The sequence below is a fragment of the Artemia franciscana genome, chromosome 15 (genome assembly GCF_032884065.1).
Source record: "Artemia franciscana chromosome 15, ASM3288406v1, whole genome shotgun sequence".
Taxonomy (NCBI): Eukaryota; Metazoa; Arthropoda; class Branchiopoda; order Anostraca; family Artemiidae; genus Artemia; species Artemia franciscana.
The window spans coordinates 40,341,543-40,359,016 of record NC_088877.1 but is presented as its reverse complement, the minus strand read 5'-3'; the positions used below and the strand labels follow the sequence as shown (position 1 = coordinate 40,359,016).

General features: G+C 34.2%; 1 protein-coding gene across 3 annotated transcripts in view; it reads right to left on the bottom strand.

Annotated features, from left to right (window-relative positions):
- Positions 1–17,474, bottom strand: part of LOC136036471 (uncharacterized) — an 85,614-nt gene that overhangs the window by 26,832 nt on the left and 41,308 nt on the right. The window contains exon 1 of one of the 3 annotated variants that reach the window (XM_065718727.1): positions 5,266–5,414. The exons of the other annotated variants lie outside the window; for them this stretch is intronic. Within the exon in view, the coding sequence (XP_065574799.1) occupies positions 5,266–5,351 (86 nt within the window). The 5' untranslated portion in view covers positions 5,352–5,414. Of the gene's footprint in view, positions 1–5,265; positions 5,415–17,474 lie in introns of those variants that run through there. 3 annotated transcript variants of the gene reach the window in all.

Below are 17,474 nucleotides of genomic sequence, written 5' to 3'. Positions count from 1 at the left end.
GTCTTTCTATATGAAGTATCTGGAAAAATTAGTAATAATACATCGAAAGTTGGTGGATCTTTGCTTAGGCAGCAACAGAGTGCTATCTCTGACTTATTCGACTATTGGATCTTTGTTTTTACTTAATTTGTATTTTGTTATATTTTGACTTCTAAAGAGGATTTTGCATCTTGTAGGCAAATAAAATTCTATCTGAATTTCACATATCTCTTAAACCGTTTTTAAAAGGCGTTTGATAGGCTGCTCTGCAGAAATTCATCTCAAAAAGAGTTCGAGATGTGCGGTTTTGATCAACAGAATCAAAACGGAATTTAATAGGTACTGCTCTACTGATCCACTTTTTACAAACAGATTAGAAAACTGGATTTTTGACAATCAAACAGTTCGTGGTAACGAACTGTAGTAAGGAGCGACCCGGCTCAATAGTAACCAAAACTCTAAAAAATTGAATTTTGATATCAATAGCTACATCAAAAGAATCGCATTTTTATGCTGATTTTAAATATATAAGTTTCATAAATTTATTCTTACCCATCACAAGTTACGAGCCTGAGAAAATTTACCTTATTTAGGAAAATAGGAGGAAACACCCCCTAAAAGTCATAGGATCTTAACGAAAATGACACCATTAGATTCAGCGTATCAGAGAACCCTACTGTAGAAGTTTCAAGCTCCTATCTACAAAAATGTGGAATTTTGAATTTTTTGCCAGAAGGCAAATCACGGATGCGTGTTTATTTGTTTTTTTTTTTTTTTTTTTCTTTCTTTTTTTTTCCCCAGGGGTCATCGCATCGACCAAGTGGTCCTAGAATGTCGCAAGAGGGCTCATTCTAACGGAAATGAATAGTTCTAGTGCCCTTTTTAAGTGACCAAAAAAATTGGAGGGCATCTAGGCCCCCTCCCACGCTCATTTTTTTCCCAAAGTCAACGGATCAAAATTTTGAGATAGCCATTTTGTTCAGCAAAGTCGAAAACCATAATAACTATGTCTTTGGGGATGACTTACTCCCCCACAATCCCTGGGGGAAGGGCTGCAAGTTACAAACTTTGACCAGTGTTTACATATAGTAATGGTTATTGGGAAGTGTACAGACGTTTTCAGGGGGATTTTATTTTGTTTGGGGGTGGGGCTGAAGAGAGGGGGCTATGTTGGAGGATCTTTCCTTGGAGGAATCTGTCATGGGGGAAGAAAAATTCAATGACAAGGGCGCAGGATTCTCTAGCATTACTATAAGAAAACAATGAAAAATAAACATGAAAACCTTTTTTTCAAATTAAAGGAAGAAGTAGCATTGAAACTTAAAACGAACAGAGATTATTACGCATATCAGGGGTTCTAAAAATACTTTAGCATAAAGAGCGAGGTATTTAGGAGGAGATAAATACCTTGCTCTTTATGCTAAAGTATTTTTAGTAATTTCAACTATTTATTCTACGGCCTTTCTGATTCAGGGGTCATTCTTAAAGAATTGGGACAAAACTTGCGATTTAGTGTAAAGAGCGAGGTATTAACGAGGGTACAAACCCCCTCGTATACATAATAAAAATATAAGTTTATGAAAGTTTGTTACGTAAGTTAATTCTTAAGTTACGTATATTTTTTACTGATAAAAACGTTCGTTAAAAATAGAAGTTCTAGTTGCCTTTTTAAGTAACCGAAAAATTCGAGGGCAACTAGGCCTCCTTCTCCACCCCTTATTTCTCAAAATCGTCTGATCAAAACTAAGAGAAAGCCATTTAGCCAAAAAAAGAATTAATATACAAATTTCATTTTAATAATTTATGTGCGGAGAGCCAAAACCAAACATGCATTAATTCAAAAACGTTCAGAAATTAAATAAAAAAAAACCAATTTTTTTAGCTGAAAGTAAGGAGCGACATTAAAATTTAAAACGAACAGAAATTGCTCCGTATATGAAATGAGTTGTCCCCTCCGCAATCCCTCGCTCTTTACGCTAAAGCTTTTAATTGTTTTAAAAAGTAAAATTGTGGCAAAGAGTCAAACTTTAGCGTAAAGAGCGAGGGATTGCGGAGGGGACAACTCATTTCATATACGGAGTAATTTCTGTTCGTTTTAAGTTTTAATGTCACTCCTTACTTTCAGCTAAAAAATTAGTTTTTTTTTATTTAATTATCCAAAAGGAATGAAATTATCCGATAAGACCTCTAGGCTTCATAGTGATGATATCTAACTGTAATATTATTATTACTATTCTTATTGTTATTCATTATTTGTTACTATTTACTGCTACAGAATTACAATGTTGCTGCAAAACACAATTATTATTCTTATTTATATTGATAGGGAAAGCCGTAGGTTTGTATTTTTTTTCAGGGGAGAGCGTATTGAACGAGTAGTCGCAGCGTATTGGGTGACTTATTCGAGTCACTTGAACAAACAAAATGAGTTTTCGTCTCAATCAAGTGCTGACTTTTGCCATTTTGTTCCGCAGATTCACTCTGATTATGATTTAAATTCAGTTTTAAGAGGAGAGCATCAACTATTGATACGGTTGAGCCAATGGTCATTCTGTCAATCCAAGTCAAAAGGTCTAATAACTATACCCCCAAGGATTCTATACGTCCCCCCTCCATAGCCCCGTCACTAAGTACATCTGATTTATAAAAAAGAAGGTTGCACAATATCTGAAGAATGCTGAGGTTATTAACTTGAAACTTTTAGGACATACTGGGTGAGATATCAAAAACTGATTGGAGGGCTACCAGCCCGCTTCTCATTCCATTTTTAGCTGCCCTCCTTCCAAAACATCCCTTCAAAATCTAGAAATATAAGTTTTGTTCAATTTAAGGCTCAAATAACTAAGCCTATGGGGATGACATAGCCCCCAACAATCTATAAAGGAGTTGCCGAACACAATCAAAACACACTACATGCATGCTGATTGTCAAAAGGGTGTATTAGTAATATCTAAGGAATCACTTAGGGCATTAATTTGATACTTTTAAAGTATGCTGAGGGGGATGTTGAAGAGTGATCAGAGACCAACCAATCTCTTTATCCCTTTTGATGCCCTCTTTTCGACGCTGATCAAAATTTTGAAAAAGGGATTTTGCTCAAAAAATTGTTTAAAAGCTTTTGTAGCTCTGCCTGTGGGATGCAATACCCCTTCACAGTCCCAAGGCAAGGATTGTAGATTGTACAATTTGCGCCTTTTTAAATGAACAATTTAAGGCAGAATGTTTGATTTTGGGTATGTTTGAATATTCCAAGGGTATAAAGGTGAAACTTTGGGGAATATTGAGGAGCATGTCAAACTCAACTAGATCTGCGTTTCATGGGCAACGTGAGGTGTTGCGGGAACCTTTAATTGACTGCTCCAAGAGCACTTCAGCGCTGAAGTTGTTAATCTGGAAGGATCTTAAAATAAATACTAGGTACATCAACTTGCAAAAGTTGCAAACCACTTATCGCTGAAGATGATTGTAGCCCAACAGCCCATTACTACTTACAAGTCCCCTACATATCTTACCGCTGGAACCAAAATTGGTCTTACCATCGAATACACCAGAAACAAATAATAGGTACACCAACTAACAAAAGTTGCGAACCGCTCATTGCCGAAGATGATTTTAAGCTAACAGCCGACTGTTGCTTAAAACTCCCCTATATGTCTCACAATTGGTATTGGCCCATTTTTGGTTTCAGTGTGTACCTCACTACTGAAGTTGTGAACCCTTTTAAACTTTTAAACTGGTATATGTCATGAACGAATTGTTCTACCAAAAAATGCATGACATATACCTTAAACAGCTCATCAAGAGCTAGCGACTGTCGTCGAAAAAAAATCTATCTGTCTTAGTTCATAAGTTGACTTTTTTGCCGTAGGTCGAGTTTCTAACGTCAGTAATTAGAAAGGAGCAAAGGGTAAACTCTAATTTCTTTAGCAATGAGAGAACTTTAAAGTTTAAGAGGCGCATCTGATACCATTTCTCTACCGCAGTCCCAAGTGCGAAAAACCGAATGATAAACTCAGCTGAAATCACGAACAGAAATGGGTAAACACACAAGCAAAAGCCATCCTTTTTGGCCCCAGGCAAGAGTTTTTCATCAATCCGGTCTAAGGTCCACACTTTCCGTAAAAATCACAGAGGCTAGACCCTTACCATTTTCTAGGAATAAGCTGAAATCGGGGTGCTAGGAAAAAAAACACGACAAAACCAAAGTGTTGCTCTCGCAACACAATCAAAATATACTATGTGCATCCAGTTTATCAAATAGGTGTACCTGAAATATCTCAAGAACAGCAAGGGTATTAAGTTTAAACTTTCAGGGTTTGTTGAGGGAGACGTTGAGAAGTAGTTGGACGGCAATGGGTCCCCCTCCAATTCTCTTTTTAGCTGAACTTCCACCATGGACATCTTACCAAAATATTATAATATGCAGATTTAAAAAGAAATAGTCAAAAAGTCATATAACTATCCTCTCTGGATAGTTATAAGACAAAATAAACCAACAAAATGGCCTATACTAGATTTAAAAATTACTTACCCCCTATATTTTGACCTGCTCCTGCCCTATGGCATGAATTGACCTGCTCCTGCCCTATGGCCCTGGAAATCCCGATTGGTCAAATTCCAAACAGTCAAAAATATCCTGTTATACTTACTTAAATCACTTTGAGTCTCTTAAAAGTGGAGCGGGGAGGATTTACTCCCAGTAAAGTACAAATGTCACACTAATCTTGGGATATGAGGGTTGGCAGCACCAAAGTGGCACAATCCTATTCTCGATTTTTAATTTAATTATTATTAATTCTGCACAATGTCCAAGAATTTCTTCCAGTGTCCCTGATTTGTTCACGGTTTCCTGGGGCGGGGGGATTCCTTTCAGGGTTTCATCTATTTTTCTTTTTAAATCGATTTTTTTTTTTCAAATAAAGATGCGAAAAAATGGCTAAATATAATTTTCCATTTATAGGTATTCATAAATATCTTAGTTCAGTAAAGTGGAAATGACATTCTAATCTTAGGGTATAATGGTTTGGCAACACCGTAGTAACAACACGTAACTACCACTACGTAGTAACTACCACTACAACACGTAGTGGTAGTTTCCACTAACTTTTCAGTTTGGTTTCATTACTCATTGTAATCACTGTTTTAACTCCTTTTTTTTAAATAAAAACTATTAATCACTAGAATGTGATTTTGATGGAACGTTTTATGCTGAAAACAAAAATTTTTCATCACTGCATAAAATTTAATTTACCTCTGAAATTTGATTAACAAATTAACACAACTTACATTCCATCAACTTTTGCTACCAAATGAAACAGAATCGTAGTATAAACCGTTGAAACCACAATACAGAAACTGTGTATAAATTTCATTGTCCCCAATGCCTCCTCTTTTTAAACTGAGGAAGAATTGTTATACGTAAGAGGGTATTATAGGTTAGACACCTTTTTATTATTGCAAATTGCTGATTTTATTCACACCTGGACACCGAATTAGGGAAAGGACAAAAGAAGGGACCCTACTGATAAGAAACAAATGCAAGACGGATATTGAAAGATTATTCCAGGATCCTGGTGAAAATTTTCCCCATTTGAATAAGTGGGAAATGATAAACTGTGACAGAGTTCGGGGATTTAAGGATCAATTCTAAATTTAGAAATTCAGGCTTGGTAATACCTTTTTATATTTGCTTATGCTTTAAGGGAGAAAAATAGACGCAGGGAAATAAGAAACACTAAAACTTCCTTCCAAGCCAAAAAGGAATTACTTTGATATCTTCTAGATTGTGGTTGAATACAGGAAAGATGAGAAAGTCACACAAGATATTTCTAGAGTATCCCCCATCTCAACCAAAAGTCAAAAATAGAATTCAAAGTTGTACTTATGGGAGGTTTTCAATCCCATTGCAAAAAAGAAGCTCAGGTATTCGTCACTACAAGACGTCTTTAAATTAACGTTCTGAATTAAGATACAACACCTAACCTAGGTTAGTTTTAAATAAACCTTAATTTAACAGAACATAGTATATTTACTATATTTTATGTCTATTACTTTAATAGAATATAGAGATAGTTTCAACATCTTAAAGTTTACAGAGGTATAGTTGTGGCAGACTATACGGTGTTCAGAGAAAGAGGTGTACAGAATTTACAGAGGTATAGTTGTGGAGACTATGCGGTGTTCAGACGTACTGTGTTCAGAGAAAGAGGAGGAATGCCCCCCTCTGGAAGGTTTGACAATTTAGGCAGAATAAAACACCAACTTATGTTGAATGTTAAATAAGTTCAAAACATGTACGACACATGTGGCCTGTGCCCTCTCCTTGGAAAAATTTCAATCACCCTTTATTTATCTGGTGGACAAGCAAAAACATATCTTCTTCATTTTAACAAGTTTTACAAACTTGAAACGTTTTTTAATTTCGTTTTGACAGCTTTAAGATGCTAACATATCAAAACATATCATAATGTATCAAACAGTTCTGGGTATAACTAACTGTAAGGAGTGCCTCGACCCAGTAATAACAGAAACTACTGAACTTCGAAAACAATAGATACGTCAAAATCAGTGGCTTTTCATGCTGGATCCCAATTCATTTATTCTGATATTAGGCTTTCTGGTATGGGGCTTTCTCTTGAATCTAAACACACAAAAAAAAAAAACAAATAGAAAGAAGCTAAAATCAAAGCCGGTTTTTATTGACGCTTTTCGTCAATGAGAATAAAAAAGGAAAAAATCTCCTTTAAAAAAGAGTTCGTAAAGAAGCATTTTGAAAAGAGTCTCGTTGTTGTCACAAAGAGATTGTCCGTATGGTGGGGGCTTTTTTGAATATGGAAAAACAAATAAAAAAAAGTTAAAATAAAAGCCCGTTTTTATTGACACTTTTCGCCAATGAGAATATAAAAAAGGATAAAATATCCTTTAAAAAGAGTTCATAAAGAAGTATTTTAAAAAGAGTCTCGTTGTTGTCGCAAAATGATTGTTCGAATGGTGGTGACTTTTTTTTAATATGAAAAACAAATAAAAAAGAAGTTAAAATAAAAGCCGTTTTTTTACGCTTTTCGTCAATGAGAATAACGAAAGGATAGAATCTCCTTTAAAAATAGCTCGTATCTCCTGTTGCTCCCTAAGTTCTTTTGAATACTAAAAAAAAAAAAAAAAAAAAAAAAAAAAAAAAAAAAAAAAAAAAAAAAAAAAAAAAGATAAAAAAAAGATAAAATCAAAGCAGATTTTTATTGACGCTTTTCGTCGATGGGAATGAAAAAGGATAGACTTTCTTTTAAAAAAAAGTTCATATCCGCTGTTGTTGCCACAAATAGATCCCTTGATCATATGGCTTGGACTTTCTTTTGAATATGCAAAAACAAAAAAAAACAAATAGAAAAAAGTTAAAATCAAAGCCAGGTTTTATTGACGCTTTTCGTCAATGAGAAGAAAAAAACGATAGAATCTCCATTAAAAAGAGTTTTCATCCCCCACTGTTTCCACAAAGAGATCCCCCGTTCCTATGGCAGGGGCTTTCTTTTAAATAAAAAAAAATAAATAAAGAGAGTTAAAATGAAAGCCAATTTTTATTGACACTTTTCGTCAATGATAATAAAAACAAGAGCTAAGAGCTCATATGGCACTTGTGACGAGGCGAGAAGAGCTAAGAGCCAAGGAATCATATGGTATGAGCTCTAACAAAATTCTATGAATCAATAGATTGATTTAAAAAGGAAAATGAGAGGCTTAATGCCGGTCAGGATTTAAAATAATAAGAGCTCTGAGTCACAATGTCCTTCTAAATATCAAAATTCATTAAGATCCGATCACCCACTCGTAAGTTATAAATACCTAATTTTTTCTAACTTTTCCTCTCCCTTTAGCCCCCCAGATGGTCGAATCTGGGAAAACGACTTTATCAAGTCAAATTGTGCAGATCCCTGACACGCCTATCAATTTTCATCGTCCTAGCACGTCCAGAAGCACCAAACTCGCCAAATCACTGAACCCCTCCCCCAACTCCCCCAAAGAGAGTGAATCCAGTACGATTCTGTCAATCACGTATCAAAGACATTTGTTTATTCTATCCACCAAGCTTCATCCCGATTCCTACACTCCAAGTGTTTTTCCAAGACTTCCCCCTCCAACTCCCCCCAATGTCAAACGATCTGGTCAGGATTTGAAATAGGAGCTCTGAGACATGAATTCTTTCTAAAAATCAAATTTCATTAAGATCCGATCATCTATTCGTAAGATAAAAATACCCCAATTTTCACGTTTTCCAAGAATTCCGGTTTCCCCCTCCAACTCCCGCCAACGTCACAGGATCTGGTCGGAATTTAAAATAAGAACTTTAAAGCATAAGATCCTTCTAAATATCAAATTTCATTAAGATCTGGTCACCTTTTCGTAAGTGACGAATACCTAAATTTTCAAAATTACCTCCCCCCCTCCAATTCCACCAAAGAGAGCAGATCCGGTCCGGTTATGTCATTCACGATTCTTAGACAGGTTTTTATTCTTCCCATCCAGTTTCATCCTGATCTCACCGCTTTAAGTATTTTCTAAGATTTCCGCCCCCCCAAAAAAATGCCCCCCCCCCAATTACGCTTGATCCGGTTGAGATTTAAAATAAGAGATCTGAGTTAAGAGGCCCTTCTAAATATGAAGTTTCATGAAGATCCGATCACTCCTTCGTAAGTTAAAAATATGTCATTTTTTCTTTTTTTTCAGAATTCCCCCCCCCCCCAATAGATCGGATCCGTTCCAATCATGTAAATCACGTATGTAAGACTTCTGCTTATTTTTCCCACCAAGTTTCATCCCGATCCCTCCAATCTAAGCGTTTTCCATGATTTTAGGTTCCCCCACCCCAAACTTCCCCCAACGTCACCAGATCCAGTCAGGATTTAAAATAAGAGCTTTGAGACACGATATCCTTCTATATATCATGAAAAGAGAAATAACCAATGCAACAGCACAAACACAAAAAAAAGAGAGACAGAAGGAGAAAAGGAAGACTGTTTTTCTAAATTAGTGATTAATATAGACCAGCACTTGAATGAGGCCTTAACCCTACTCATCCATACAATCACATAGGTCAAACAGCATAGCCACACACAATCAACCATAAGGAATAATCCATGGACAGGCAGTCATGTCGTCAATAAGTATAAGTCGTCATTTACCAAACAATAGAAAAAATAATATAGACAAATAATTCAGAGGCAACACCCAACATAAGGGCTCATCAGGAGAATACACTGGCCTATATAGGGTTTCGCCACTCTAAATTCTCTACCCAGCACAGTGTTGTGGCTACCACAGAATATCCATGGCATCCCCGCGTCAGGTATCACCCCCAAAATATATGCCTATGAAAAAAAAAAAAAAAACAGCAAATGTAAAACAACCAAGTAAAACCAAAACAAGCTTATCCTGTTAATATATCCCTCCCTTTAGCAACAATAGGTAAACTAAATATTATAAATTTTACCAAATCACAAATATTAACACATTGCAAAAAACCTGAATGAACTAAACAATTATAGAATTCATCTTTACCATGTGGCTAATTTTTAAGAAAATCTGCTCAATTAGAAACACAATTCAAAATAAATGGCGCTGCGACAACATTTCTCGAACCTCCGAAATTAGTTGAAAATTTCTTTAAGTATTTCTAGATAATTCTTTTGATATTTATTTAAAAGTTCGTTATAATGAAAACTAAATTTTTTAAATTGCCAAGTTAATTTATTTGCAGAAAAACCTCTTGATATCAATTTTTGGCTTAAGATTTTACATCTATTTTTAAAATCAATATAATTACTACAAATCCTTGCATAAGGAATATCAAATTTCATTGAGATCTGATAACCCGTTCGTAAGTTAAAAATACCTCATTTTTTCTAATTTTTCAGAATTAACCCCTCCCCCAACTATCCCAAAGAGAGCGGATCCGTTCCGGTTATGTCAATCATGTATCTAGGACTCGTGATTATTTTTTCCACCAAGTTTCATCCCGATCCCTCCACTCTAAGTGTTTTTTAAGTTTTAGGTTTCCCCCTCCCAACTCCCCCCCCCAATGTCACCAGATCTGGTCGGGTTTAAAATAAGAGCTCTGAGCCACGATATCCTTCTAAATATCAAATTTCATTGAGATCCGATCACCTGTTCGTAAGTTAAAAATACCTCATTTTTTTTAATTTTTCAGAAATAACCCCCCCAACTATCCCAAAGAGAGCGGATCCGTTCCGTTTATGTTAATTATGTATCTATCACTTGTGTTTATTTTTCCCACCATGTTTCATCCCGATCCCTCCACTCTAAGTGTTTTCCAAGTTTTAGGTTTCCCCCTTCCAACTCCCCCCCCCCCAATGTATCCAGATCCGGTCGGGATTTAAAATAAGAGCTCTAAGACACGATATCCTTCTAAACCTCAAATTTCATTGAAATCCGATCACCCGTTCGTAAGTTAAAAATACCTCATTTTTTCTAATTTTTCAGAATTACCCCCCCCCCACTACCCCAAAGAAAGCGGATCCATTCCGATTATGTCAATCATGTATCTGGGACTTGTGATTATTTTTCCCATCAAGTTTCATCCCGATCCATCCACTCTAAGTGTTTTCCAAGATTTTAGGTTTCCCCCCTCCAACTCCCCCCAATGTCACCAGATCCGGTCGGTATTTAAAATAAGAGCTATGAGACACAATATCATTCCAAACATCAAATTTCATTAAGATTCCATCACCCATTCATAAGTTAAAAATACTTCATTTTTTCTATTTTTTCCGAATTAACCGGCCCCCACTCCCCCCCCCTCCGGATAGTCAAATTGGGAAAATGACTATTTCTAATTTAAGATTGTCCCGTCCCTGATACGCCTGCCAAATTTCATCGTCCTAGCTTACCTGGAAGTGCCTAAAGTAGCAAAACCGGGACCGACAGACAGACCGACAGACAGACCGACAGAATTGGCGATTGCTATATGTCACTTGGTTAATACCAAGTGCAATAAAAACGATAAGATTTCCTTTAAAAGGAGGGAAAATTAACAGGAGCCATTTAAGAAGACAACACAAATTTCATAAAACAACGCATCAAAATAAAGATAAAAATCTACTTTAAAAAGAAGATTTGAAAAAAGAAGAGGAATTTCGTAAAGAAGCAGACAACAACGATTCTTGTCACTAAAATGCTTCTTTTTCTTCAAAAACTCTTCTTCCAAATTGTACAAAATAGGAATTTGATAAAAAAAATTGAATAAAAGAATAAAAGGAACTCCAAAAACTAGGGCAAATCTATAGGGATAACTCAAGAGACATTATAGAACATGACTTTTATAAAAAAGCAGAAAAGGTCGAAACATGCTAAGGATTCTATAGACTTAGCTAGGGATTATTTATTTTTAAGAGGGATATATTCAAAGGTATCCAAGAGGCAAATTTTAACCCATTTTTTTTTTTTTTTTTTTTTTTTTTTTGCGCGATAACAGTGGTGCAAATTCACTAAAATACAGGGAGAAGTGCAATGAATTTTTTCAAGTTTTTTCTTTTCAACTTCAAAAAGCCAAATTTTAGGGGGAGGGGGTATTATTTTTAATAAAAGTAACAGTTGCCAAGTCGCTCAATTGGCCCTCTGTACAAAATAGGGTTTTATTTAAAACAAAACTTGTACTAAACTTGAACTAAACAGCAGATGTAATGTTTCAGATGTGTGTTTACTTGACTTTTTTTTCATTTTTGTTGAAACTTTTCATTTTTATATGTTGTTGAATAAAAAAAATTCATCAAAGAAAAGTAAAGAGTCATATTAAAACTCCAGACGGGCAGAAACAAAATTCTTCAGATTTATTTCTGAAAAAAGGCTGTCCCTAACCTATATGGGCCGAATTCTCACTTTAGAATGAATTAAATATAAAAAAGGTTTTTAAACTGAAAGTAAGGAGTAATATGAAAACTTAAAAGAAAAAAGAATATATTCCATATGCTAGAAGGACTGCCCCCTCCTCAACGCCTTGCTTGTACATACGAATATAGAAGTTCGTTACGTAAGTTAACTCGTAAGTTACGTATATTTTTTACTAATGAAAAAGTTTGTAAAAAATTAAAAGTTCTAGTTGCCTTTTTAAGCAATCAAAAAATTGGAGGGGAACTAGGCCTCCTCCCTCACTCCTTTTTTCTCAAAATCTTCGGATTAATTGCAAATAATTAATATGCAAATTTTGTTTTAATTATTTATGTGCGGAGAGCCAAGATCAAAACTTGCATTAATTCAAAAACGTCCAGAAATTAAATAAAAAAGAAGTTTTTTTTAAATGAAAGTAAGGAGCAACATTAAAACTTAAAACGAACAGAAATTACTCCGTATATGAAAGGGGCTTTTCCTCCTCAACGCCCCGCTCTTTACGCTAAAGTTTCTTACAGTTTTAAAAAGTAGAGTAAAGAGAAAGAGCCAAACTTTAGCGTAAAGAGTGGGGCGTTGAGGCGGAAAAGCCCCTTTCATATAAGGAGTAATTTCTGCTCGACCTAAGTTTTAATGTTGCTCCTTACTTTCATTTAAAAAAAAACTTTTTTTTTTATTTAATAGAAGAAGGAATGCTATTATATGGAACATTAAAAGTGAATCTATATCAAGGGCTAAAGACCTTGTTGATACCTTAATTTCCCACCTTAGATTTAAAATCCGATTTGAGCTACTTGAGTGTACAGATAGATTTATCAAAATCCAGCTTCAGGATGACAAAGAAAAATTCTGTATGCTTCAGGGAAACAAGAAATTATGTGAAAACTCGTTCGAAAGAGGAGCCGGACGTGGATCCCCCTATATCTATATGACAGATGATGTGACAAAAGGAGTTCCTGACATTCGCAATCCCATTAGAATTAAACAAAAAGAATTTAGAGCAAAGGGAATTAGTGCTTATGCTTAATTGATAATGAAGACATAGAGAAAGAATAGATAGAAATAGTCTCTTAGTACTTTTTTTAGTGGATTTATAGTTTATGATGAGTATTTGTGATTTATTTATTGGATTTATGACTGTAGTTGGCTTATGATCTAGCTGGTACGAATAATGACTGAAATGAATAAGAAGGCAAGAAGAGATTATGTTCTTCTAAACCTAAAAATAAATATTTATGTATTCATAATCTTCCACTTTAAAATGAGTGTCATTTTGGAATTATAGAGGACTAAATAGCAGTGTTAAAAATTTGTGAAATATTCCCTGATGAAAATAATACATTGCAACATTATGAAAATTATCGATTTTTCTGAGTTAGTCACTAACAGATTAGGAGGGGAGGAGTAGGTATTTTTATACGAGATGACTTTGAATCTTCTTTACGTAACGATTTTGTGATTTGAAATGTTGAGATGCTATTTGAGAGTTGTGTAGTAGAAGTGAATGATGGAAGAAATATATTTTTGTTAAATGTAGTATATCGGCCACCATCGTCTAGTCTTCAAGAGTTTTTAAGACAATATGAGTCATTGCTAGATGCTCTCACCCAACAACACCATCTATTTTATGTAATGGAAGATTTTAATGTTGATTTAATGCGTCATTATGCTTAGACACCTAATAAGGGATTGGTCTTTTTGAACATTTCGGTTTTGCATGGTTTGTTACTATCGTCACTACTTGCTTATTACCATCAAGAATTTGTGATAACCATGCAACTCTTAATGATAACATTTTCACATCGCAAAATGGCTTTGATGCCCATGTTATTTTAAACGATACGTCTGATCATTGTGTTGTTGTTTTTGACCTCTCTGGATAAGGAATGGAACGAGAAAAGAGACCAAATAAAAGTTATAAGAGGGTAATTAACCAGAAAAAAATAGATGAGATGAAAATAAAAATAAGAGATATAGATTGGAGTGATCTGTTAAATATTGAAGACCCTAATCATCAATTGTTTTATTTTATAGTAATTTTAACCAAATATTTGACCGAGTATGTCCTTTGTTATTAAGAAAAATCCAGGATTTACCTCGTAAGCCATGGGTTACTCAATGCTTGTTAAATAGTATAAAAGAAAAAAAAAAGATTATTATATAAGGTGAAGGTGCAGTATCCAAATGAAATTAATATTGAAAACTTTAAAAAAAATATAAAAATCAGTTAACTTTTGTTCTCATAGAGGCAGAAGCAAAATATTATCAAAAGTATTTACGTGAATGCGATTCACCGCGGAAAACATTGAAAATAATAAATGAAAGGATAGATAATGTCAAAACAAGAAACATTCCATCCCACATTACAACTAATGAAGGAGTTAAAATAATGGATGAGAGAGTAATGGCAGAAGCATTTGCTAACCATTTTAGGAAAATTGGACATGATCTGGTGGATCAAATTTCTGCTGGGACACATAATCATAGACAATATGTTCCAAATAAAGTAGATAAGACCATTTTTATGTACCTTATCCAAATCTTGGGATTTCAAAGAGCTGTTACTAGTTTGAAAAACGAATTTCTCTAACCAGATTTTACTCTAAACCAGATTTTATGTCAACGATTTCCATTTTTATTTCTAAGACATCATTTTTAGTTGCTTCGACTATTTCAAGTATTTTATCTAACTTTGAGATATTATTAGTCGACTCCGTGGATCCTCCTGAATCCTCTAAATCACTTTGTTTTGATCGCTCCCCGCTTTTCTTAACCATATTTATATTCAATAATGTTTATACTTTAAAAAAAAATAGATAAACGAACGCCCAAGATAATTTACATCCAATTTTGTACAACGCTCGCAAAAATGCTACTGCTACTACGAATTCATTGAAAAATATCAAAGAATTTACTTGTCACAGTTAATCCGGCTGAAAATTGTATAGTGCAAATAGAGATGTTCACTGAATGAATGTTAGTTCAGAACTGAACTAACACATATAGTTTTCAATCAAGTACAATTGACATAATTCCATTTAGAAAGTTTGTGATGGAGGGGAGGGATAATTATCAAACTTCTTTTTGTAGTAATTTGTGTTCGTTTCAGGTTTGACTTGAATATTCGTTTTAATATCTACTTTTTAGGATTTACTGATTCTTCTGTATCAGTACTTATTATCTTTTGAGTTTTGCATTATTTATTTTAATTTTTGTTCGTTTTGGGCTTCATTGACTCTTTGATAGGGACTGCCGGTTGTTTTAATCTTGAATTAAGTTTTTATTTTTAATTTAATAGCTTGAAGATTGATTGTTTTTCTGATTGTTCGGAGAAGCTTAGAGTCAACCGTAAAAATATCGGAGAAGTACGAGCCTAAATGTAAGTTGCTATTCTTTGGTGAAAATAACCTAAAACGTAAAAGAGAGAAGTGAATTTTCATCTTTCATCAATAATTTGAAGAACATTTGATTATTTCTTTGATTATTCTGACGCTTAGAGTCAATCATAAAAATCTCGGTGAAATACGAGTCTTATAATCTGTTATTTTGCTCTAGGCTACAGAGTTTCTTGTAAATAATCTTGCGCGGTAAATAGGATAATTAGTGGCATCTAGAAAAATATTTTATCTATAAGAATAGATGCTGTTCTAGCTCTACTGTAACATTTTTTCCAATTCTTACTATTAAAGATTTGGTAAATTTGAAAGGTATTTATCAGAAGAATTCTGTTGGCTTGTGCTCTCAAATAAGATGCTCGACTAATTCAGTAAATATTGTGTTCTGTTTAACGTCTGAAGGGTTGGAATTCTGATCAATTGCGTAAATAGGCAAAAAAAACACCTCGTGACTTTTGCTTCTCTAACTGGAAGAGGCGACGACTTGGTGTCTCATAAAAATAATCAGTATCACCGCGATTCAGTGCATACAGGCAAACGTTTCATTCTAAAAAATAAGTCTGAAAACCAGCATTTTAAGCCCTGTAAACGACAACAAGTACAAGTACAACAAGTACAAGAGAATATAATTTCTGAGGCTCCCTGGAATTAATTTTGTTATATACTAAGTAATCTGTCTATTTCCACTTGTTCTTTCCAGTTATCTTGATTATTATACTGATTTTATTTTGTTTTTATAGTTTGTAGATGTTTACAGAAAATAAACTGAATGTGCATAACAGATATTTTTCAATAAAACGTAAATTGCACAATATCCTTAGGAATGCTTAGCATGGACGGGAGTGGGAGTGGTAAAACTCCTCTTTCAGTAATTTCTGTTCGCTTCAGATTTGACAAAAAAAGAGAAAAATATATATCAAGAAGAGGAAAACAAATACTAACCATCCTTTTGCAATTTCAAATTATCTGTGATTTTTGTTCAAATTAATATTAGTGATTTAACTAATTGTGATAAGTTGCTTATTTTAATCTAAGAATTCGGGGTGGTTATGTTCAGTGTGTTGGAGGGGGGGCTGTAAAATGGCATGGATACAACTACTTTTCTGCATTAGCTTTCCGATTTTTCATGTATGAACACAACTTGGCGTAGGGTTGCTTTCAGACCTATATTAACGCTTCATTTAAGGGCGAGAAGGGGGACTAGACATGAGCTTCCAAAACAAAATAAATGCATATTCGTGATCTACATACCAGACTTATCCATTACCGACTTTTTATACGTGCAAATTAAGTTGCAATTTCAAATTATCTGTGATTTTATTCAAATTAAAATTAGTGATTTAACTAATTGTGATACGTTGCTTATTTTACTCTAAGAATTCGGGGTGGTCATATTCAGAGTGTTGGAAAGGAGGGGGTAAATTGGCATGGATAGGAATTTCTCTAAAAAAGGAATTTTATTACAATTTTACATCAAAGGAGTAGGATTTTCAAACTAATTAATTTAAAAGGATTTTTCCACAAAACAAGTTTTTCAAGGAAAAGTAAAGATCTCAATCAAACCACAAATGAGCAGAAATAAAGTCAAATAATCTTCCAAGTGTAAGACTACCTCAAATCATCATCAATAAATAGATGAAACAAAACAGTTCTCCGTGTAAGCTCCCCAACAATTCATCCCTGTAAATTTTATTCCACGAGAAAAATAGGGCAATTAATAGGAAATTAAAACAAATAAAAAGAAGGAGTTCTGAAATATTTTACCTATATTCCAAAATACATGTCGAACATATGAATCAAACTGTTTGAGGTAATTAACTGTAAATAAGGAGCGACTCGGGGTAATAGACAAAAAAACTCTAAAAAATGAATTTTTATTGCAATTAATATATCAAAAGAACTTGCGTTTTAAGCTAATAAATTTAAAAATTTGTTTCCATAAAAGAACTTTTTCAAGGAAAAGGAAAGAGCTCCATTAAACACCAAATGAACAGAAATAAATTCAAATAATCTTCCAATGGCAAGACTACCGCAAAGCACCATCAATAAATAAATGAAGCCCAAAAAGAGCAGAAATTACAATGAATGACTGAATCAAACTCGAAACGAGCGAAAATTAGCATGAGCAGTGCTGACAGCCCCCATGCCAGTTTATTACACATATACTAACGATTATTCCATAGAGTTGTACGCAATTCTCTTATCAAA